The sequence below is a fragment of the Gekko japonicus genome, unplaced genomic scaffold (genome assembly GCF_001447785.1).
Source record: "Gekko japonicus isolate JY-2015 unplaced genomic scaffold, Gekko_japonicus_V1.1 scaffold1284, whole genome shotgun sequence".
In the NCBI taxonomy this organism is placed as follows: domain Eukaryota; kingdom Metazoa; phylum Chordata; class Lepidosauria; order Squamata; family Gekkonidae; genus Gekko; species Gekko japonicus.
Window position 1 is genome coordinate 424,380 of NW_015169212.1, and position 22,761 is coordinate 447,140.

The 22,761-nt window shown below is 43.3% G+C and overlaps 1 protein-coding gene across 1 annotated transcript in view; it reads left to right on the forward strand.

Annotated features, from left to right (window-relative positions):
* LAD1 (ladinin 1) overlaps window positions 1–22,761 on the forward strand; it is a 41,490-nt gene that overhangs the window by 6,206 nt on the left and 12,523 nt on the right. The window contains exons 2-4 of the mRNA XM_015416373.1: window positions 16,878–17,021; window positions 20,764–21,346; window positions 22,002–22,139. Of these exons, the coding sequence (XP_015271859.1) occupies window positions 16,878–17,021; window positions 20,764–21,346; window positions 22,002–22,139 (865 nt within the window). The remainder of the gene's footprint in view (window positions 1–16,877; window positions 17,022–20,763; window positions 21,347–22,001; window positions 22,140–22,761) is intronic.

A 22,761-nucleotide genomic window follows, 5' to 3' on the forward strand; every position in this document is an offset into this window, starting at 1 on the left:
AGCAAATATACTAAAATTGGACAGATACAGAAAAGATTAGCATGGCCCCACCTATAAAGGGCACATCACAGTCAAACCAGACAAGATGCTGGATGATCTGTGAACGGTTCCCTAGTACATTTCTCTATTGCTAAGTAGCAGCTGTGGCCCATATTTGAATCAGAGCCATAGAGCAGGGGGAGGGGGGTGTTAACACTTCCTGCTCCATTTTCCTAACTTCCAGTGGCCCCGACCACAGCTGCTCATTGCCCTATTGGGAAAATGAGTAGAGAGTTTGTTTATTTATGTGTTTATTAGTGAAAATATTTATAACCTTGGCTCAAGGCAGCTTACAAGTAACCATTCAAACACTTCAAAATAAAACAGCATAAAATCAAAAGCTCTCCAATGCCTGTCACCCACTCAAAGCTGCCTACTGTTCAAAGACACTGGTGAACAAGCAAGCCTTGCAGCACGTCTTGGAGATCTCCAGTGAGGGGGCTCCTCTACCCCTCTTCAGGGAGCCCATCCCACAGAACAGGAGTCATAACAGAAAAGGTCCGGACTCTGGCTGATGCCTTAGTGGGGGAACAGCCAGCAGGTGGCAGCATGATGACCAGAGTTGGTGCCCTGGAACAAATGGGAGGAGATGGTCCTTCCGATGCATGGGCCACAGACCAGGACGGGCTTTAAACATTATATCCAGAACCTTGAACTGAGCTCTGAAACAAACTTGCAGCCAATGTAGCCATTTCAAAATCGGCAACACATGTTCCCCATCAGCTACCCCCCAACATGGCAAAGAACAGCTCTCATCGGGCATTTGAGGTTGGGAAAGCAGCTGGGGGAAGAGTTACCCTCCATTCTCCTGCATCATAGCTAACCCTGGTCTGAATGCCAGTCTTTAGTAACAGAAGCATGCCAGAGGTCCATTGACGGATCTTTCAGCTTCTTGTCTCATTTGACCTTCAGTCATTCTCTGGTTCGCTCAAGAAGAGGCGTCCAGCCTCTTTCCATTTGTATTTATGATAATGGAATGGAAGAGCTGAGCATTGTCTGTTAGGATGACATGAAGAGGAAGAGATAATTTGGAAGGCTGAGACCTTCCCTTGGAGTTGCTAATGTGTGTCTGAGTTCCTGTTGCATCTTATTTTCTTACAGTATTTTTTTTTTGACAATGGGTTACGAATGGGACAGCCCTTCCTAGGCATTTGGTTCTCACTAACTCATTCTAATAGCTCCAATTAATGCAAGCTAGCAGCAAATTGATGGTTTTCTGCCATCTAGGTATGATGACAGTTATATCAGACCAATTATTTTCTGGCTCATGAATAAACACTTTGGGGCACAAATGAAATATTTAACACAACTTGGGATACTGATTAAGCCTTTCCAAGGCAGCCTTAGGACATAGCATTCTGTCCAATACAGTGTAGAAGATCTGCCCCCCCACCACCTGAGTAATGATGAGGAAAATTAGTAACAATCCTGGTATGTGTCATAGAGCCTACATGCTTGGTGGTCCCATATGTGAAAGGCCAGTCCAAGGCACATTGCTGCCTTGTGCCACTGTGCTATGGAAGAAAAGGGATGTGTCCCAGCCAGAATCTCTTGCTATTTTGCAGCAGATGCTGTAGTATAATTTGTGGGTGAGCTGCGTGAAGTCAAGAGTGTTGTCCGAGCCTCCTTGGCATCGCTGAAAGTGGAGCCAGTCTGGTGTAGTGGTTAAGTGCATGGCCTCTAAACTGGGAGAACCGGGTTTGATTCCCCACTCCTCCACTCGCAGCTGCTGGATGACCTTGGGCAAGCCATAGTTCTGATAAGAGCTGTTCTTGAAAAAAGAGCAGTTTCTGACAGAGCTCTCTCAGATCCACCTACCTCACAGGGTGTCTGTTGTGGGGAGGAGAAGGGAAGGAGTTTGTAAGCCACTCTGAGACTCCAAGTGAAGGGTGGAATATAAATCCAATCTCCTCCTCCTTCTCCTCCTTCTCTGTATGTCGCTTCACCAGCACCCCTGAAGAATGTTGCTGTCCCAGCGAAGTTAGTTCTACTGTTAGGTAACTTCTGCCTACTTTCATATTGTAAAATATTGTGTCATGCTGTGGTCAAATTGTCCCCAAAAGATTTTGCAAGGAATGACAGTGTTGCTAGGAACATACAAGATGTTCCATAGTAGTGGGTGGAAGGCGCTGTCATTGGCTGGACAGAGAAATAAGCTTGGCTGTTGGAGACTTGGGTTTGTAAACCAATTCATTATTGCCTTGAGAATGTCACTTATTTCAGCCATGATTCACTTCTATGAGGAAATGGGAACATTATTGTGCTTCTTTTTATAGTTGTTGTCTGGGTAGCAAAGGAAATTGTAATGCTGAAGTGCTTTTTTTGTGAAGAAGCAATATTTGAAGCTAATGCTTAGATTATTGTTATTAATCATTATAACACTTTTCAATCACAGAGATCTTATCTATTTTTTAAAAAAAATTCTAAATGGGGTGACTCAGTGGTCTATCATCTACTTTACATGCAGAAAGTCCGAGGTTCAATCCCTAGCATCTCCAATTAAAATGATCAGAAATTAGGTGATGTGAAAGAGCTCTACCTAAGACTCTGGAATGAGGCTGCTAATCGGACCAGACAATACAGATGTTGATAGACCAATATAAGGCAGACCCCTGTGTTTACAAGAAAGACTGTTACCATATACAGAACAAGAAATGCCAGGTGTTCAAGCTGGATTCGCAAAAGGAAGAGGCACTAGATATCATATTGTGAATTTACTGGAACACATGAGGGAATTTCAGAAGAAAATCAGCTTTTGTTTCATAGATTACAGCAAAGTTTTTGACTGTGTGGATCATAAAGAGTTATGGTTGGCTTTAAAGGAAATGGGTATGCCACATCATTTGATTGTTTTGATGTGTAACCTATACTCCAGACAAGAGGCCACTGTTAGGACAGCACATGAAGAAACAGAATGGTTTCCAGTTGTCAAAGGTGTCAGACAAAGATGCATTTTATCTCCTTGTCTCTTCAATCTGTATGCAGAACACATCATAAAGTAAAATGGATTATATTTAGCTGAAGGTGGAGTGAAAACAGGTGGAAGAAACATTAACAATTTGAGATATACAGATGATACCACATTATTGACAGAAAATGCTGAAGATTTGAAATGACTACTGATGAAGGTGAAAGCAGAAAGTGCCAAAGCAGGATTACAGCTGAACATCAAGAAGATGAAAGTAATGACTACTGGGGAATTACACAACTTTAAAGTTGAGGATGAAGAAATTGAAATTGTTCAAGATTTTATATTTCTTGCCTCCATCATTAACCAAAAGGGAGACTGCAACCAAAGAATCAGGAGATTGAAACTGGGGAGGCAGCTATGAAGGAGCTAGAAAAGGTCCTTAAGTATAAAGATGTGTCGCTGGCGATCAAGGTCAAGTTAATTCATGCCATAGTATTCCCCATTACTATGTACAGGTGTGAAAGTTGAACAAAGAAGAAAGCTGACAGGAAAAAAATAGATTCCTTGAAATGTGGTGGAGGAGAATTTTACGGATACCATGGACCACCAAAAAGACAAAAAAGTGGGTCCTAGACCAAATCAAGGCTGGATTCTCCCTAGAAGCTAAAATAACTAAACTGAGGCTATCGTACTTTGGTTACATAATGAGAAGACAAGAATCCCTGGAAAAGAGTTTACACTAGGAAAAGTTAATAGCAGCAGGAAAAGAGGAAGACCCAACATGAGATGGATTGATCCAGTAAAAGAAGCCATAGCCCTCCATTTGCATTACCTGAGAATGGCTGCTAGCGACAGGACATTTCGGAGAACATCGATTCATAGGGTTGCCATAAGTCGGAAGTGACTTGATGGCAATTAATACAAACACATATGTTTAATTTACACAGAGATAATAATCACTGATTTATCTCTGGGCTGGCCAGCTAGGTAGCTCAGGGTCAAAGAGAGTGGTTCAGCCAAAGCCACTAGGGGAACTTCCTGTTGAAAGCAAGATTTTGAGCCTTTCCTGTTCCTTTGCTACATCAGACTGCCTAGGAAATGAGAAATGACATGATGAAGAAGGCGAGGAGAAAGGTCCAATGGTGCCAAAAGCTGGGTGTTTTTTAAAAAAAGAATATTGGATGAAAATAACAGTTGTCAGTTTTAAAACATGCACAAGGAAGTTAAATAACTCCACAAAATATGAAATTAATTTGGGAGAACTTTTTGTGCTATGCTAATATGAGATGCAAGAATATAATTAGGTCGAAAAAAAGAATATTGGATGAAATCAACAGTTGTCAGTTTTAAAATATACACAAGGAAGTTAAATAACTCCTCAAAATATGAAATTAATTTGGGAGAATTTTTTGTGCTATGATAATATGAGATGCAAGAATATAATTAGGTCCAAGCGAAGGAAAACTTAATGAAGGCTGGCCAAGTTATAAATAAGCCTGGATGATCAGGAAATGCATCGTTCTTTAAGATCATATTCCCAAATTAACAATTGGAATGTATGATTCTTATGCCTGTACTTTGCTCCAAAAGCCATCTGGATCAGGGGAATATCGAGCCATTTTTCCAGCACCTAATGCAGACAGCCTTCTTGCAATTCCTTTATTGCAAGGCACATGCCAAACTTGCCAGTTCCTGCTGGCCTCCCAATATGATAACATTATCTTTTCGGTCATGCAGTTCTAACTATTACCCGTTATGCATTAATAAAAGATATGCACACAGTGTGGGTTTTTTTCCATTTTATGACACGGTATTTTGCATTTCATGAAGGGAAGTTTTTTTTTAGAACAGAGAAGTTCTGGTAAAAATCTTTTATGAGCATGACAAGCTGTTTAAAGGGAATAAGAAAGATTTAAAGCAGGGATGGCCTTTTCTTCAGTCTAGGGACTAGAATGTTCTCAATCAAATTATCACCTCTCTCTCTCTCTCTCTCTCTCTCTGTCAGCTTAATGAGGTTTTTGCTCCTCATAAGTGTATACAAATTATTTGGGAAAAGTTGGTCCCACCTGGAAATTTTGCCACCACCTCAACTCACTAGTAAGGAAAGCTGACTACAGCTCTGGTTCCCAAGCACTTGTGGTTTGCTGGAAATAGGCTTCAGGGATTTCTGTTCCCCAGCTGCTGCCACAGTAACTACAATTTATATGCATCCTCCATTCTCAGCTTCCTTTGAAAGAAGCCCAAACATGCTTGAAGTAGTGCTTCAGAAGGGTGTGCACTTTGAGAATAATTTGCACCAATCGGCTGTTTGATCTGATACCAGAAACTCATTTTGCTTCCCAAGACTATGGAGTCATTCACACCCACCTCATGAGCAGCAAGGGACCTTTTTTAAGGATGGTGGGTTTCCTCATGGCCTGCTTGGGAGACATTTTGCTTTGCCTCCTTCCTGTCCCTCATCAGAACCCACCATAGAATAAGTATCAATTGGCAGTAGATTAACCACTACATAAACAATGAATAACAAATGTTTTCCGGTTATCTTGCTAATAATCAAGATAACTGTGGATGGGGAATAAATTGAGCACAAGAGAGGATAATTTGCCCAAGGCCACCAATGAATCCATGGCTCCATAAGACTTTGATGTTTGGACCACACAGGGTTATTATTAGGTAACTGTTTGCTCCTGGGATTGCAGATTTCTAATGTAGTTGAATTTGCAAACTTGGCTTGACAATAAGGAAGAGTAAAAATTCCCATGATTTCATTCCAATCCTACTCTATTGTAGTAAACAAAAGATTTGCACTAACATTATCTATCCATAACCATTTGGGAGCAAGTCCTCTGCTGGTTAAAATGCAGAAAGCACAATCTGCCAGGGCTTTTTCCCGCATAAACCTCACTGATATCAATGTGTGTGGAAGGTACTGGGAGATGATGTTCTGAATCTGCAAAGATGTGCATCTCCAAAGCCATAGTGGATTGCTTAAATCCTTCCAGTTAGTTATTTAGTGAAGTGCACTTTCTCAGAATTACTTTACATCAATATTGTACATGCAATTGTTCTCAGTGCAAAGGAATGACCCCCCATTGCCATTCTTATAGACAGATCTATCTAATGTGGACAGAAAAACTCTTGCTGTAGGATGCAGCCAGATTCCATTTTTATATGGGATTTTCCAACTAATTTGCAGAAATGCACTAGATCAGACTGAGGATTTAAGAGAATGCAGCTAGGTTCCAAACACCCTCAATGATTTGAAATGTTTCAGAGACAATGTAGATCATGATGTATGTGTGGAAAAGCTTCCTATGTACTGATTCTGGGCCATAGGGATCTTAGAAAGCTGGCAGGATGAAAAGCAAAAGGCATGTTCTTCTGGATCGAAACCCATGGAATCCAGTGAGTAAATTGTCAGGGAAGGAAGGTGAAAGGCTATAGAACAAGCTGTCTTAGGCATAACATCAGGTCTAACAGGTAGACAGACCCAGTCAGCACTGTCTGACCTAGAAATTTATGGCAACACCAAGTCAGGAGAAACCAATGTGCTGCCTAAATGGTCTGAAAACTTGGAGGACATTATAATTCAGGCAGCATTTCTATCTGCTGCCTCACTGGCTCACTACATGAGGCAACAGAACACTCATCCAAAGGTCCCATTCCAGCCCTGACAATTCCTGATTCTGTGTAATCGTGCCTCAATGCCATTGTGCCACTTTGGTGCAGGAAACCTCTGCTCCTGCATGATCTCATTTTACAATCTTGCTGAAACCTCCAGAGCTACTAAAACCCAACAGATTACAGACAGTCTGTTACCAAAACTAGATATTGAAAATGTAGACTAGATCCCAGAAGGGGGGCAGAATCCATGTGTGTGTGTGTGTGTGTGGATAGATATAGAGATATTTCCAGATATATTTCCAGAACAGAATTGAGTGGGTATTCCATCTCTTTTACTGTATTTTAAATCCTGAACACCAGATCAGGTTAAAAGACAGGAAAACAAGTCCACATTTCACCCCTGTTTAATCAACATTTCTGCAATCTTTTATATATTTTTCTTACAAGTCATTTGCAAAATATTTTAATGACTGAAAAATAAGAAAGTCTTGATAGCTTTAGGCTGTGATTACATGCACCTTTAGCTGACATAGATGCGAATGCCTGATGGATCTAAAGGGGGCGATCAGACAACAACATCTGGGAAGCATCCCGCAGTTGTTGGCAACCCGTGCTGCTCTGCCATGGAAGTGGAATTAAAAGACACCAGGGAAAATCCAGTAGTAAATGGGTTCTGACGGACTTTCCCCTGTCTGATCGCTCAAGGGTGCACTCATGCCGTCGGGATGGTCTGATCAGGCCATCCCAGCTTGGTGCTGTTCCCCCCCCTTGCAGTATGCGCATCATTCCATAGGGTGCCCTCAGTAGAGAGGTGCAATTCCTAATTTATGCACATGGGAAGCAAATGGCCAACACCCCCTCCCCCAACTCACCCACGGTTGCATCTGGTCACACAGTGTTGGGCTGTGCCCGCTGTTACAAAAGGCCATGTGATCTGGCAACTGCGGGTCAAATTCCTCTGGAGGAAATAGCCTTGCTTCCCCTCCACTTCAACGGGCACGTGTGACCGCAACCTGAGTCAGTCTTTCTCCAAATCTTTGTTCAACTAGCTTCTTTTATTAGCACTTTAGCTTTTATAGCTACTTAGTGACTATCTTATGATCCAGGGATAGCCTTGCTATGAAATAATGATGAAGATCCCAGGGGGTCTGCCATCTTCTTGCCTCCAGTTCCACCCTTCATCTTTCTTGTCTTATATTTTTAAAGCTCCAGCCCAAAGTGGAGATGGAGTGTATGACTTTTTTCTCCACGTCATCTGAGGCAATCACGTAGGATGTTGCTGTCCTCATCTGACATGTTGACAGTTGATAGGCAGTTTTATTTTTGTGTGGGAGGATACAGTGAATTCCTATCTCTTGGAATTTTGGACAAATGAGGTGTAGATAATATAAGTATCCGTTCCTCCTGCCAGAACTATGCAAAGCACACTCCCAAGCCTCCTTAGCTAATAAACAATCATGTGCCACATAACTGTGGCTTTGCTGTAGGAGACAAGGCCCGAGCACTGACCTTGTAAACAATACAATAAGAGCCTTGCAGTGTCGAATGTGCTGCAGCCTATTTTTGAACATGAAAGCCGTCATGCTGTCATAAGTGTATGGACTTGATGCAGAACCAGCAAACTGATTAACTTCCCTTATTTGGATCAGATGCCCAAAGTGCTGTTAAAATCTATCCCAGCATCCAATTCAGCCTTGCTTAGAAGGACTAGGGAACTTCATTTACAAAAGACAACAGTGACAAGAAGGGCAGAGGTGGCAAGGCCAAAATGTAAGGACAGATGGAGCAGATGCCCCTGACTGATCTAACACAGATATCTATCTATACATTTCCCCTGTTCTTTACCCAGGAAGTCCAGGGCGGTGTGCACATGGGTCTCCTCCCTGTTTTGTCCTTTCAAAAACCTTGTGACAAATGTTAGGCAGAGAGACTGTACAAGGTCACCCACTAAGCCTGATGAAGCTGAGTGGGGACTTGGATCTTGCAGTGCCATCCAGTACTAGGCTTGCCAAGCCCCCACTGGGGGCGGGTAAATTCCCACCCGGGAGGCCCGTTACCCGCCAATGGCGGATCGGGCCCCGGGGGGAACTCCACCCCCTGCCGGAGGGTGTCCCCAGTGTGATGATGTCACCTGGAGGTGACATCATCACGCTGGCCACGTTGTGGGGGGGACACTCTGTGAATCGAGGGAAAACTCTATGGTTTTCCCTTGATTCACGGTGCCCCACCCCCAACATGGGCAACATGATGATGTCACTTTTGGTGATGTCGTCGTGGCGCGCACGCTTTTTGTGCATGCTGGGAGACTCCCGACGGAGCCCGGAATCCCCCCGCTTTCCAGGTAAGTCGACTTGGCAACCCTATCCAGTGCAGACTTAAAACCCTTCTACGTTTATTGAAGTCAACAGGTTTAGAAGGTTGTAACTCTGCCTAGGATTGCACTGTTAGTCCCACAGGTCCTGGCCCAGCACTCTAGCAACTGTACCACACTGGCCTTGGCCTACTATACTAGTGGTAAGACCAGTAAGATGTTGTGTTTTTCTGCATTTTGTAGCAATATGCTTTATGGCAGCTTTAACAGCAGTTGTGAAGGGCTGTAATTCAGCAAGAGGCAGACTGTGTTTGGTTGTAACTGCCTTGCTGCTTCATCTAAAAAGAGTAGGATTACCAGATTCTCGGCTTGCCAAACCCTGAGACTCATCAGGTGGAGCTGATGATGTCACATTGAATAGCCCTGCTTAATTACTGTACTACCACACACCACTAGGAATTGTATCATGTGGTGTCTGTGGGACTGTGTGTGTCATAACTAGATGTCTTTGAAGAGATTTCAGCACAATTTTAACGAATAACTTGGATATTAACTATGTGCTAAATGTAAAAGGCAGCTTTGGAATTCTGAAATTTTTACGGTTCATTATTCCTCGTGTCCTCCATTGTAGAGGCAGTGCTCTGTTGCATAGTGTGTACTTCTGATGCTAGAACCTTTCTGGTCAGCATCTTGCAATGAGCAGGAGAAATACACTCCACAGTGGAGTAGCACTTCCACAACATAGGGCACACTGTATAAATGAAAGAAATGGTTTGGCTCTAAGGCAGTGTCTCCCATCTCCCATTACATGTGCAATTGTTTCCACAAGCAGGTAGGCACTGAAGTCGTTGAAAAAGCCACCAAGTGTGGCTGGCTGACAGTTTGAACCTGCTGTGCTGGACCCCAAACCTGAATTTCAGGGCCAAAGCCTGAGCCCTGGCAAACTCTACATTAAAGTATTAAGCCCCCCATAACGACAAGATGGAAACAATGAAGCATTTCTGTAATTTGTTTGCACAGTCTAAGTTTAACTTTGCAAGTTTCCAGGTATTTTTTTTTTAAACTAAAGAATTCCTCAAACAATTATACAGCGAAGTGTGTATAGGGCTCTGTGGTCCTCTCACAACACAGGCGTGTGTGGTTATTGTGGCCCAGGACCTGCTGCAAACCTTGCTTTTCTTCCAAAAAACAAAATCAGGTCATTGTAGAAGCGGGTGGGGCAGCCTTGTTCTGATCAAAATCCAACAAAAGGATCTGTGAGTCATGAATGGGCCAGACACTCCTGTGCATTTCAAGCAGCTTGGTGCCCTTTCTCGGTTCACTACCACTTGAGGGTGGGTAGCATACTACTCCAAGTCTGATTGGAAAGTTTCATGCCAAAGGTTTCAGGATGTTTCCCCCCTTTTCCTCCTCTCTCCCTGGCTGCGCAGTAGTTTTTCTTGCTTCCCCTCTCTTCCTCATTCACACAGACTCTCTCAGACCAAGAAACAGCACAGCTTAACTTTGATTGAAAACAAAACTCATAATGATAATGATTAACCAGCCCCCTGTGACTGCTGTACACTGGAGTGGCAGACCAGGTGACAAGGCACCTTTCAGGTCACACAGTGTGTAGCCGTGGTTCTGTCCGTCACAGGAGTCCTCACCTATCTCGATGTTGCCACCAAAACAGGTTAACCACTCTGGAGGGATTTCACTCAGAGCTTTTTGTGTGCCTTGTTTGTGCTTTTCAGCCACATTGATGATTGTTCAGACGAGTTGCCAACTCCAGCTTGGGAAATCCCTGGAGATTTGGGGGCAGGGCCTAGAGAAGGTAGAATTTGTGGAAGGGCTCAATTGAAGCTGTCATTTCTTCTGTGGGGATTGATCTCCGTAGTCTGGAGATCAGTAATTCCAGGAGAATTCCAGGCCACACCTGGAGGCTCGTAACACAGCCTCCTCTGCTTCTCTGCAAATGTGAGGGATCCAGGACTGAGCCCAGGAGTCGCAGAGTGCAGGAAAGTACAGGAAGATACTATTTTCTCACAACACAGTGTGACAATAACAGCCACAGCCTGAAAGCATTTGTGGGCATTGGTGTTGTGCTGCAAAGATGCTATAATGCTGATGGAATTCAATAGTTCTGGCATAAAGTATTTTGCCTTAAAGCACTACTGCTTCTGGAAAAGCAGTAAAACACAACAGTTGATATAAGAAGTCCCACGCTATGTCCTATCACAGTTTTCATAAGCCTGCTTTTCCACAATGTTTTATGTGTCCTAATACACAAGGAGGAGAGCCAGAAATGGAACACCTTTACTGTTGAGAGATGGTAACACCTCCACATAGCCATAAAACTGTAAGGTAAGAATGCAGCTGGGTACACCTCTGTGTAGGTGAAGATCTGGGGTGGTTCACTTTGATAAGCAGTTATCATGATCAAGTAGTCCAACAAGAATCTATAGCCAGGAAGGCAGGAAATCAGGATATTGATCCATGAGCCAAGGGGTTTGAGCTTCTTCTGTCCTAATTTCGTTCATTTTTACAACAGACTGTTTTGGGGGTTGATTTTACCACATCCAAATAGAGAGCCAGTTTGGTGTAGTGGTTAAGTACGTGGACTCTAATCTGAGAGAACCGGGTTTGATTCCCCACTCCTCCACTTGTACCTGGCTGGATGACCTTGGGCAAGCCATGGTTCTGATAAGAGCTGTTTTTAAAAAAGAACAGTTTCTGTCCAAAGCTCTCTCAGCCCCACCTACTTCACAGGGTGTCTGTTGTGGGGAGGGGAAGGGAAAGGAGTTTGAAAGCCGTTATGAGACACCTTTGGATAGTGAAGGGCGGGGTATAAATCCAATCTCTTCTTCTTCTTCTTCTTCAAATGGATGTCTTAGAGTCAATTTAAGTATCCTAGGAATGGAATATAGGCATGTAACTCAGAAAGCAAATGATATGTGGTACATCAAAGGCAAATGTTTTTTGCATGTTGGGTTCATGGTGTGAAATAATCCAAGCAAACTGGAGATGCAAGAATATTCTGTATAATTATTGGCTGTACTTTCAAACTCTCCAATGTGTTATGGATAAAAATGGGGGTGATTGTGCTTGTTGCAGTGCCCTTATCTGTACCCATATGATCATTACCTCAATCACTTTCCACTTTCTACATTACTAATAGCTCTTTTTGTCCCCTGTGTATTCATGAATATTCATTTCTAACTGTATTCAATAGCCAATACTGTGCTGGTTTAAATATGAATTATGTGTTTGTTCTTTGGATTAAAGACATGTTGGAAAAATACAGTTGTCTTGTTAGGACATGCTATAAGCTTAGTAAGCTGCAGTGTGTGAAATGGGAGACTACTTCTTAGAGTTTGTATATACACATTTACATACTTGAGTATTTCAATCAAGATGTATCTCTTCATCCCCCATTCATCCCTGTCTCCAAAAAAGATTCAAGTTCTAGAGACCTAATGAAGGCCCACAAATAGCAGCTCCACAAATTTTTAAAAGGCACCCAGAAGCACAACATATCATAGTGACTGACCTTAATGGCCAGTGGATTGCATGTCCTATTCAATGAATTCCTTTAATAGTATTATTGGTGTAATATTTCTTGGTCCACAGATGAGACTACCAGAATGTGGAATGGCTTAAAATAAGTCTTATATGAACAACAACTAAATAATCTTGCACAGTTGTCTCTAAGCCTTGCTCTAAAACAAACTAAGGCCAGGTGATTTTAGGGGCAGTCCAGAAATTAAAGTAAAGGTAAAGGTTCCCTTGCTCGAAAGCCAGTCGGCACAACATATTATAGTGACTGACCTTAACGGCCAGTGGATTGCATGTCCTATTCAATTAATTCCTTTAATAGTATTTCTTGGTCCACAGATGAGACTACCAGAATGTGGAATGGCTTAAAATAAGTCTTATATGAACAACAACTAAATAATCTTGCACAGTTGTCTCTAAGCCTTGCTCTAAAACAAACTAAGGCCAGGTGATTTTAGGGGCAGTCCAGAAATTACTGGTTCCTTAATACTGTAGAACGTAGCGGAATGTCTCTAAATTGTACCTTCAGTAACTAAAATAGGGCTTAGTTTATTGGACTACAGTAGCCACAAGGGGATTTTGGCATGGGCCTCTAGGCATCAAAGCAGAAGATTGGAGCAGCCAGGCAGAAATGAAGATGAGCAAAGTGGTAGGACTGAAAATGTTCCTGAAGTAACAGAGGATAGCTAAAGCAGAAATAATGGGTAGGGTAAACGTGGTAATGGACAACTTTCAGATCAAATTTCAAAATCTGTAGACATTTCATTTCCATGCTAACATGTGCAATGTTTGTTTCAGATTTCTGCGATCCTAGTGCTATTATATTGCTTATTAGATATTTCATCCTATTGATTGTATTGACTTAAACTTTGTAATCTGCCTTCAGCCTCCCTTCCCCTAGCCACCAGAACTCTACATTTTGATAAACTTCTCGTTGTAAAACCTTATCTGGAGTTAGGGCTGCTATGATGGAAAAGGAAACATAAGATGCCTCTTGAAAGTACAATACCTATTTTTAGACATTTTGTGGGTGAAGCTGAGATGTTTGTTGAAATAAGAGACATCTGCAATGTTTTATGACGTTTTGTTTGTTGTTCAGTTGCACAGTCGAGTCTGACTCCTCGCGACCCCATGGACCAGATCACGCCAGGCCCTCCTGTCTTCCGCTGTCCTCTGAAGTTTGCTCAATTTCATGTTTGTTGCGTCTATGACACTGTCTAACCATCTCATCCTTTGCCGTCCCCGTCTTCTTTGACCTTCAATCTTTCCCAGCATCAGGGTCTTCTCCAGTGAGTGCTCCCTTCTCATTTGGTGGCCAAAGTATTTGAGCTTCAGTTTCATTATCTGGCCTTCCAGGAAACAGTCAGGGTTGATTTCTTTTAGAATTGACTGATTTGATCTTCTTGCAGTCCAAGGGACTCTCAAGAGTCTCCTCCAGCACCATAGTTCAAAAGAATCTATTCTTCGGCGCTCGGCCTTCCTTATAGTCCAACTCTCACAGCCATACATGACTACTGGGAATACCATTGCTTGGACCATGCGTATTTTTGTTGGCAGGGTGATGTCTCTACTTTTTATCATGCTGTTTAGGTTCGCCATCGCTTTCCTCCCAAGGAGCAGGCGTCTTTTAATTTCATGGCTGCAGTCACAGTCTGCGGTGATCTGGGATCCCAGGAACGTGAAGTCTGTCACTACTTCCACAGCTTCCCCTTCTATTTGCCAAGGAGTGATGGGGCCGGATGCCATGATCTTAGTTTTTTTGATGTTGAGCTTCAAGCCCACTTTTGCGCTCTCCTCTTTTACCCTGAGCAAGAGGCTCTTTAGGTCCTCTTCACTTTCTGCCATTAGAGTGGTATCGTCTGCATATCTGAGGTTGTTGATCTTTTCCCCAGCAATCTTAATTCCCGCTTGTGATTCATCCAGGCCAGCATTTCGCATGATGTACTCTGCATATATATTAAATAAGCAAGGTGACAATATACATCCTTGTCGTACTCCTTTTCCTATGCTGAACCAATCAGTTGTTCCATATCCGGTTCTAACTGTCGCTTCTTGGCCCTTATACAGGTTTCTCAAGAGACATGTGAGGTGGTCTGGTACTCCCATCTCTTTAAGGACCTGCCATAGTTTGTTGTGATCCACACAGTCAAAAGCTTTAGCATAGTCAATGAAGCAGAAGTAGATATTTTTCTGGTACTCTCTTGCTTTCTCCATAATCCAGCGAATGTTGGCAATTTGATCTCTAGTTCCTCTACCTCTTCGAAACCCAGCTTGTACTTCTGGTAGTTCTCTATCCACGTACTGTTGAAGCCTAGCTTGTAGGATCTTGAGCATGACCTTGCTAGCGTGTGATATGAGTGCAATTGTGCGATAGTTTGAACATTCCTTGGCATTGCCCTTCTTTGGGATTGGAATGTATACTGACCTTTTCCAATCCTGTGGCCACTGTTGCGTTTTCCAAATTTGCTGGCAAATGGAGTGCAGAACTTTAACAGCATCATCTTCTAAGACTTTGAATAGCTCAGCTGGAATACCATCACCTCCACTAGCTTTGTTGTTAGTAATGCTTTCTAAGGCCCATTTAACTTCACATTCCAGGATGTCTGGCTCGAGGTCAGTGATTATACCGTCGTGGTTGTCAAGGACATCGAGGTCTTTCTTGTATAGTTCTTCTGTGTATTCTTGCCATCTTTTCCTAATCTCTTCTGCTTCTGTTAGGTCCCTACCGTTTTTGTCCTTTATCATGGCCAGCTTTGCATGGAACGCTCCCTTGATTTCTCCAATTTTCTTGAAGAGATCTCTAGTCCTTCCCATTCTATTGTTTTCTTCTATTACTTTGCACTGTTCATTCAGGAAGGCCTCCTTATCTCTCCTTGCTGTTCTCTGGAAATCTGCGTTCAGTTGGGTAAATCTTTCCTTTTCGCCTTTGCCTTTCGCTTTCCTTCTTTCCTCTGCTATTTGTAAAGCCTCATCAGAAAGCCACTTTGCTTTCTTACATTTCTTTTTCTTTGGGATGGTGGTGATTGCTGCCTCCTGTACGATGTCACGAACCTCTGTCCATAGTTCTTCAGGCACTCTATCTATCAAATCCAGACCCTTGAATCTATTCTTCACCTCTACTGTATATTCATCAGGGATGCGATCTAGGTCAAACCTGAATGGCCTCGTGGTTTTCCCAATTTTCTTCAGTTTAAGTCTGAATTTTGCAATGAGTAGCTCATGATCTGAACCACAGTCAGCTCCAGGTCTTGTTTTTACTGACTGGATAGAGCTTCTCCATCTTTGACTGCAAATTATATAGTCAATCTGATTTCGGTGTTGCCCATCTGGTGATGTCCATGTGTAGAGTCGCCTCTTAGGTTGTTGGAAAAGGGTGTTCGCTATGACCAGTGTGTTCTCTTGACAAAACTCTGTTAACCTTTGCCCTGCTTCATTTTGCTTTCCAAGGCCAAACTTGTCTGTTATTCCAGTTACCTTTTGACTTCCTACTTTAGCATTCCAGTCCCCTATGATGATGAGGACATCATTTTTTGGTGTTAGTTCTAGGAGGTGTTGTAGGTCTTCATAGAACCGGTCCACTTCAGCCTCTTCTGCATCAGTGGTTGGGGCATACACTTGAATTACTGTGATGTTGAATGGTTTGCCTTGGAATCGGACAGAAATCATTCTGTCATTTTTGAGATTGTATCCCAGTACTGCCTTTTGCACTCTCTTGTTGACTATAAAGGCCACACCATTTTTTCTACGAGATTCCTGGCCACAGTAGTAGATATAATGGTCTTCTGAGTTAAATTCGCCCATTCCTGTCCACTTTAGTTCACTGATTCCTAGGATATCGATGTTCAGTCTTGCCATCTCATTTTTGACCACGTCAAGCTTACCTTGATTCATAGATCTTACATTCCAGGTTCCTATGTAGTATTGTTCTTTGCAGCATTGGACTTTCCTTTCACCATCAGACACATCCACAACTGAGGGTCCTTTCGGCTTTGGCCCAGCCGCTTCACTCTTTCTGGGGTTACTTGTACTTGTCCTCTGCTCTTCCTCAGTAGCATATTGGACACCTTCCGACCTGAGGGGCTCATCTTCCGGCGTCATATCTTTTAGCCTTTTGATACTGTCCATGGGGTTTTCTTGGCAAAAATACTGGAGTGGGTTGCCATTTCCTTCTCCAGGGGATCACGCTTGGTCTGAGTTCTCTGCTGTGGCCTGTCCGTCTTGGGTGGCCCTCCACGGCATAGCCCACAGCCTCATCGAACCACGCAAGCCCCCTCGCCACGACAAGGCAGTGATCCATGAGGGGGGAAGTTTTGTTTACATTATCTTAACATAAGGCGGGCAGCTAAGTAAGGAAGGGGGAAATTGTGGGGAAAGCATCCTAATCTTCTGGCCTTGTTTATTCCTGACATAGCTTTTGACTAAAATATGGTTCTCCTTCTCTCATGCTTTTCTCTTCAGCCTGGCCCAACAATGGAGTGCAGAAGATGAGGAAGAACAGGAAAGGGAGCGCCGGCGAAGACACCGACAGTTGAGTTCCAGCTCTGATGCCAAGCAGGAAACCCTCAGTGCAGAGCAAAAGGTCACCTGTCAAGTACGAAATAGGTATGTGTGCACGCATGCTTACAAGTGGCATGGGGAAATGCTCTGTTCTAGAAATAACAGTGCCAGGAGCATAAGAGAGACTCTGCTTGGCAGTGCAGGTTGAAATGGTTTCTAGCTGTCACAGAGCCTGGCTCAAATTGCATTGGTTTTGAATCCTGGTGGTACATTTCTGTTTACTTCTGTGGATTAAGTTCGGGATTTAGGGTGATGTATGTGAGTAGGTAAAGCTAGACAACCAGAAAGTGGAAGGGGAAGTGGGATAGCACCTATCCTCCACATGTTGATCTGAAGGCCTAAACAGAAACTGTGTACATACAAATTGCGTGGTGGCAGTAAAGTGTGGTGTAGTGCTGGACTAGGAAACTCCAGTTCAAACCCCGTCCTCAGCTGTGCATATAGTTGACTGAATGATTCTGGGTCAATTGCTATCAGTCTTAACCTGTCTTACAGCTGAAGGCAGTACTGTGTATGGACGATGCTTGAATGCCAGAGTGAAGCACTATTATCAGGCACTTGTACTCAGTGGCATACCAAGGGGGTAAGGGGGTGCAGTCTGTCCCGGGTGCAGCTTAAGGAAGACCTTTGAAGGGGGCCTTCAAAGGCAGTGTTGTCCTGCTGCCTCCTGCAGAACATTTTCCGTTTTATTTTTAAGATGCAGTTCTGGCTGCAGCCACTAAGGATACAGGGAAGAAGAAGAAGAAGAGAAGAAGAGATTGGATTTATACCCCGCCCTTCACTTGGAGTCTCAGAGCGGCTTACAAACTCCTATCCCTCCCCCTCCCCACAACAGACACCCTGTGAGGTGGGTGGGGCTGAGAGAACTCTGACACAAACTGCTCTTTTTCAAGGACAGCTGTGCCAGAGCTTGTGACTGACCCAAGGTCACATCAGCAGGTGCAAGTGGAGGAGTGGGGAATCAAACCCGGTTCTCCAAGATTAGAGTCCGCACACTTAACCACTACACCAAACTGGAAGTCTAAGCATAGCAAAAATCTCTAGGATCAACTAAGCTTCCCTGGCTTTCTCCAAGACTCAAGCAGACTGCCTTAACAGATCATATTGATAGTTGCTATAGTAATTGCCAGAGAGAGAACAAAGTTCGAGTCCAGTGGCACCTTTAAGGCCAACAAAGTTTTATTCAAGGTATAAGCTTTCCTGTGCACCCACACTTCTTCAGAGGGGAGGAGGGAGGGGAATTCTTCTGAGAAGCAGAATTTACATCGAGATTGCCCTGCTCTGCTTTTTACTTTGAGACCTGATCACGCACACATGCATATTAAAAGAAAGTAGGGTTGCCAGGTCCTACCTTGTCGACAGTGGGGGGATTCGGGGGCCTTCCTGGAGGGGGCCAACATTGTGCGACATCCTTGATGCAGTGACATCACCCAGAAGTGACATCCGCACGCAGCGATGCTCTGGTTTAAGGGCATATTTACCATAGATTTTTGCCCTCAAACTCGAGTGTCCTCTGCAATGTTGCCAATGTGATGGTGTCACTTCCAAGTTCTTTTTGATGATGTCACTTCTGGGTTCTTTTAGGGTTAGGGTTCAGTCCAAGAGGATGCATTGTCTTGAGCTTTGTTATCAGTTGCAGTTCAGTAGTCTCTCTCTCTAATCTCCCTTTGAAATTCATTTGTAAGAGAACTGCTACTTTTAGGTCAACAACTGAATGTCCTGGAAGGTTAAAATGTTCCCCCACTGTTTTTTAAATGTTGTGATTTTTAATGTCAGAATTATTTCCATTTATTCTTTGCATACTCCTGGACTGAATCCTCCTGGACCAAATTGAGACCTGAAATAAAAATAGAGGAGAGAGGTGTTAAAAACAATTATCCACCCCATGCGCCAAATAGGCTAGATACGCCACAGCTTGTACTTATGTTCTTAAGTGCTTACTGGGGTGAGCATGAACCGGAGGTTTGTGTTTCAGGGTTTTCATGAACCCCAAACTCTGAACATCCATGAACTTCTCCATTGCACGAACTGGTTCGTGCTTCAGGAAGTTCATGGGGCTACAGTCCCACTTGGAAGTGAGCTACAAAGGCATTTAAATGCCTTTGGAGCTCACTTCTGTTTGGGGGCATGCCTGCGGCATGTCCTGGAAGTGGGCTTGAAGACATTGAAGACTGAGAGCCAGTTTGGTGTAGTGGTTAAGTGCATGGACTCTAATCTGGGAAAACCGGGTTTGATTTCCCCACTCCTCCACTCGCAGCTGCTAGATGACCTAGGGCAAGCCATAGTTCTGTCAGAGATGTTCTTGAAAAAGAGCAGTTTCAGAGCTCTCTCAACTCCACCTACTTCACAGGGTGTCTGTTGTGGGGAGGGGAAGAGAAAGGAGTTTGTAAGCCACTCTGAGACTTCGAGTGAAGAGTGGGGTATAAATCCAATCTCCTCCTCCTCCCCCTCCTCTTCTCCTTCTCCTTCAGAGCTCACTCAAGCTGTGGCCCCACCTGGAAGTGATCCTCGAAGGCATTTAAATGCCTTCGAAGCTCACTTGGGTTGGCCCATGGGCCAGTGGTGGGCTCTGATGGCAATTAAATGCCTTCAGACCTCACTTCTGGTTGGGCCGCCAGACATGGAAGTAAACTCCGAAGGTATTTAAATGCCTTCGGAGCTTGCATGAACCCTCCCACAAACCTCACAAATCTCAATGAAAAAACATGGAGGTTCATGTGGCGGATAATGGATGCTGTATAAATCACACTTTATTTCTCCACTGACTTGCAAAAGAAACACATCCTTGATTAGCTGCTATTATTAAGAAGTGGAAACTGAGAGGTAGGAATGATGCAGTCTTCCACCAGATCCATCATTTCGTTTCTCTTGTTATTTCACATATGAGATTCTCCTTCCATTCACACACACCCCCTCCATGCGTAGAGAGTTGTGAGTGAGAAAAGGGTGGGCAGAGCATGGACTGGGTTTGTACTCAAAGCATCTGATATAAAGGCCAAATTTGTATGGTCATATATTAATTATAATATAAAGATATGTGGTTTAAATTATTTATCAATCTATTAAATTTCATTTACTGTATGTATGTATATCCTGTTTTCCAGCCAAACTGCTGCCCACAGTCAGAATTAAAATACATCTTAATATACTACATAAGTAGTGGATCTGAGCGTGTCTGACTGGAAGCAGAGAGACGGTGGTGGTGGGGATTAATTGCTCAGTCTTCCAGCTTCATTTTATTTTTGCTTGAGTTTTGAGTTGCTCTTGTTAACCTGGCCTAGCCAGGCTATCCATTCTATGTGTTTTTAATTTTAAGCCAATTGCTGAGATGCATTTTTCAATTTTTTAAACGTATGCTCTAACATCTCTTGAGGTTGGCTGGAACATCAAGAACCTGGGACTGTCAGGAGCTATGGGTGAGAGATGGGGAGAATTGCCCCAGATGTTAGTTCTGCACTCTCAGTCTTACCTCCTGGATGCTTGCTTGCGGCTTCTAGGTGCTGGGCATGACAGTGTCCCTATCCATTGAAAAGCCTTTCCTCTTAAAAATACATCCCCTAGTTTCCAAAATATACCAGGACATTTGGAACAAACTCTCCAATATGTCCTTGAACGATACGTGTAATCCTTCCTACCTGGTTTAGAAGTTCTCTACCTACATAGCATAATTCACATTCTCATGCACATTTTGACAATAATGGATTTGTCTCGACATCATACCTGTTGTGTCCCCCAGTGTTGCATCTAAGGTTGTGATACCTTCCTTTCTTTTTTGTTGTTGTTGTAGGTCCCATAATTCCTCAGAGGTAAAGCCATCAAAAGTGGGAAACGCCATACTGGAGAATGAGAGAAAACTGGTAGAGAAACTAAATAAGCAGGACAATAGAAGGACAAGGTGGAAAGCAGAGACCATAAATAATGTGAAACAAGAAAAGAAAGAGACAGTGAATGCCAGGAAGTTGGAAGCTGATAAAGAGAAAGCAGAGACTCTTTCAGGATCAATTCAGGAACAGAAAGATCCAAAACCAGAGAAATGCCAGGACCTGAGTCAGCAGAAAACCCCCATAGAAGAAAAACCTCAAAACTTGCGTCTGATAAAGAGGGAACCAGTAGTGGGAAAGCATGAAAGCTTGGAGCAGAAAGAGAAACCCCCCAAACTGTCTAAGGATCAGCAATTGGATGAGGAACAGAAGGTTCAGAATGCACATGAGTCCCAGAGGGCACCTGCAATCCAGAATGAGGAGACAGTGCAAAAACCTCAGCGTACTGCTTGGGAACGTAAGAGCATCAGTCGACTTGAAGTGAAGATTAACTCAAGAGTAAGAAATAGCACAGAAGCAGCTTCACCTCCACCTGCCTCTGTCCCACAGGTGATTAGGTCTTGATACTTGTAGAGGAGAAAAATGGAAGCCACGGGAGTGAAAAGTGATGGGTGTGAAGTTAGAGGTGGTATGGACTGATGGAGCTGAGGAGTGAAAAGTGATGGGTGTGAAGGCCAGTTAGAGGTGGTATGGACTGATGGAGCTGTCATGACTCACATCTGTTCCCAAAGCTGGCAGCTTTGCAAAAGGCAATTAGTAATGACATCTGAGCTGGATTTAGCAAGGATGGCTGAGTGGCTCAGATATGGTCTGAGGAACACTCGGTGCATTTGAAGGACTACTCCCACCCAGAGTCAGTGGATATTGGCATGTGTGAATTACCATTGCATAATCCTAAATTTTAATAAGTGTTTGTTTTGCCTTCCTGCAACTGGATTTGAAATAGTTATCTGGGATTTAATGAAACTTCAGGGAACATCACCAACATGGCTGTGATTGATTGCTTCCTTAAATAAGTCTCCTAAATTATTCCTCAGCTGATTGGTTCCCTGTCTCCTGCAGTAATTCCAGAAGGTATAATGACCAGTCAGTGCCTATCAGTTTAGGCAGTCTGTTGGATCTAGACATGTCCAATTCACCTGATTCTGTGCAGCCACCACAGCCTCTTATATCTCCCTTTCCTTGATTCATGTGTGTTTCCCAGGGAACAGAAAGAAGTATTCCTAAAATTGATGAAGCTGATAGTGAAAATGGATCGGAGGTCTCCTCTTCAGTTTCTCATCCTTTGGTTACCTACAGTAGCTCATTCAAACGAATCAGTCCAAGGACAATCTCCTTCCGGGTAAGCATGAATTAGCAAGGTATGGAATGATGCCTAACTTAGAAAGGAAAATCACTTTCTTGTTGGACAAACAGAGATTCCCTCCATCTTGCATCACTCCCTGTGCTTAATTCAGCCCTTTTTAAGCTTCTTTCAAATTAGCTAACAAAAAGTCCATTACAGTATTATGATGCACTGCATCAGCAGTAAACAGTGGAAGCCATGATAGTAAGAAATGGATCTCCAGGTGACTTCTAGAATTTTTATATTATTTATGAGCTCAGGGCTGATTCACACAGCTATTGTCTAAGTGGTGAACACCTCATTTTTCAAGAGTGCATTTTGTCCTTTTGGCCTTGTTTTAGTATGTTTCCAGAATATATGGCTCACCAAGTCCTGGAAAACATCCAGGAAGGAAGATGATCTATGATAATATGATGTCTGAGCAAAAGTTTTACCATAAATACAGAAAAGAACCCTGTTCAATTTAGTCCATATAGTCCAGCATCCAGTTTCATGCAACAACCAACCTTTTGTTGTGGAGGGCCAAAAAATAGGGCATAGAGGCCAAGGACTTCCCTGGATGTTGCCTTCTAGCCCTGATATTCAGAGGTTTACTGCCTCTGAATGTAGCAGAGCAAGA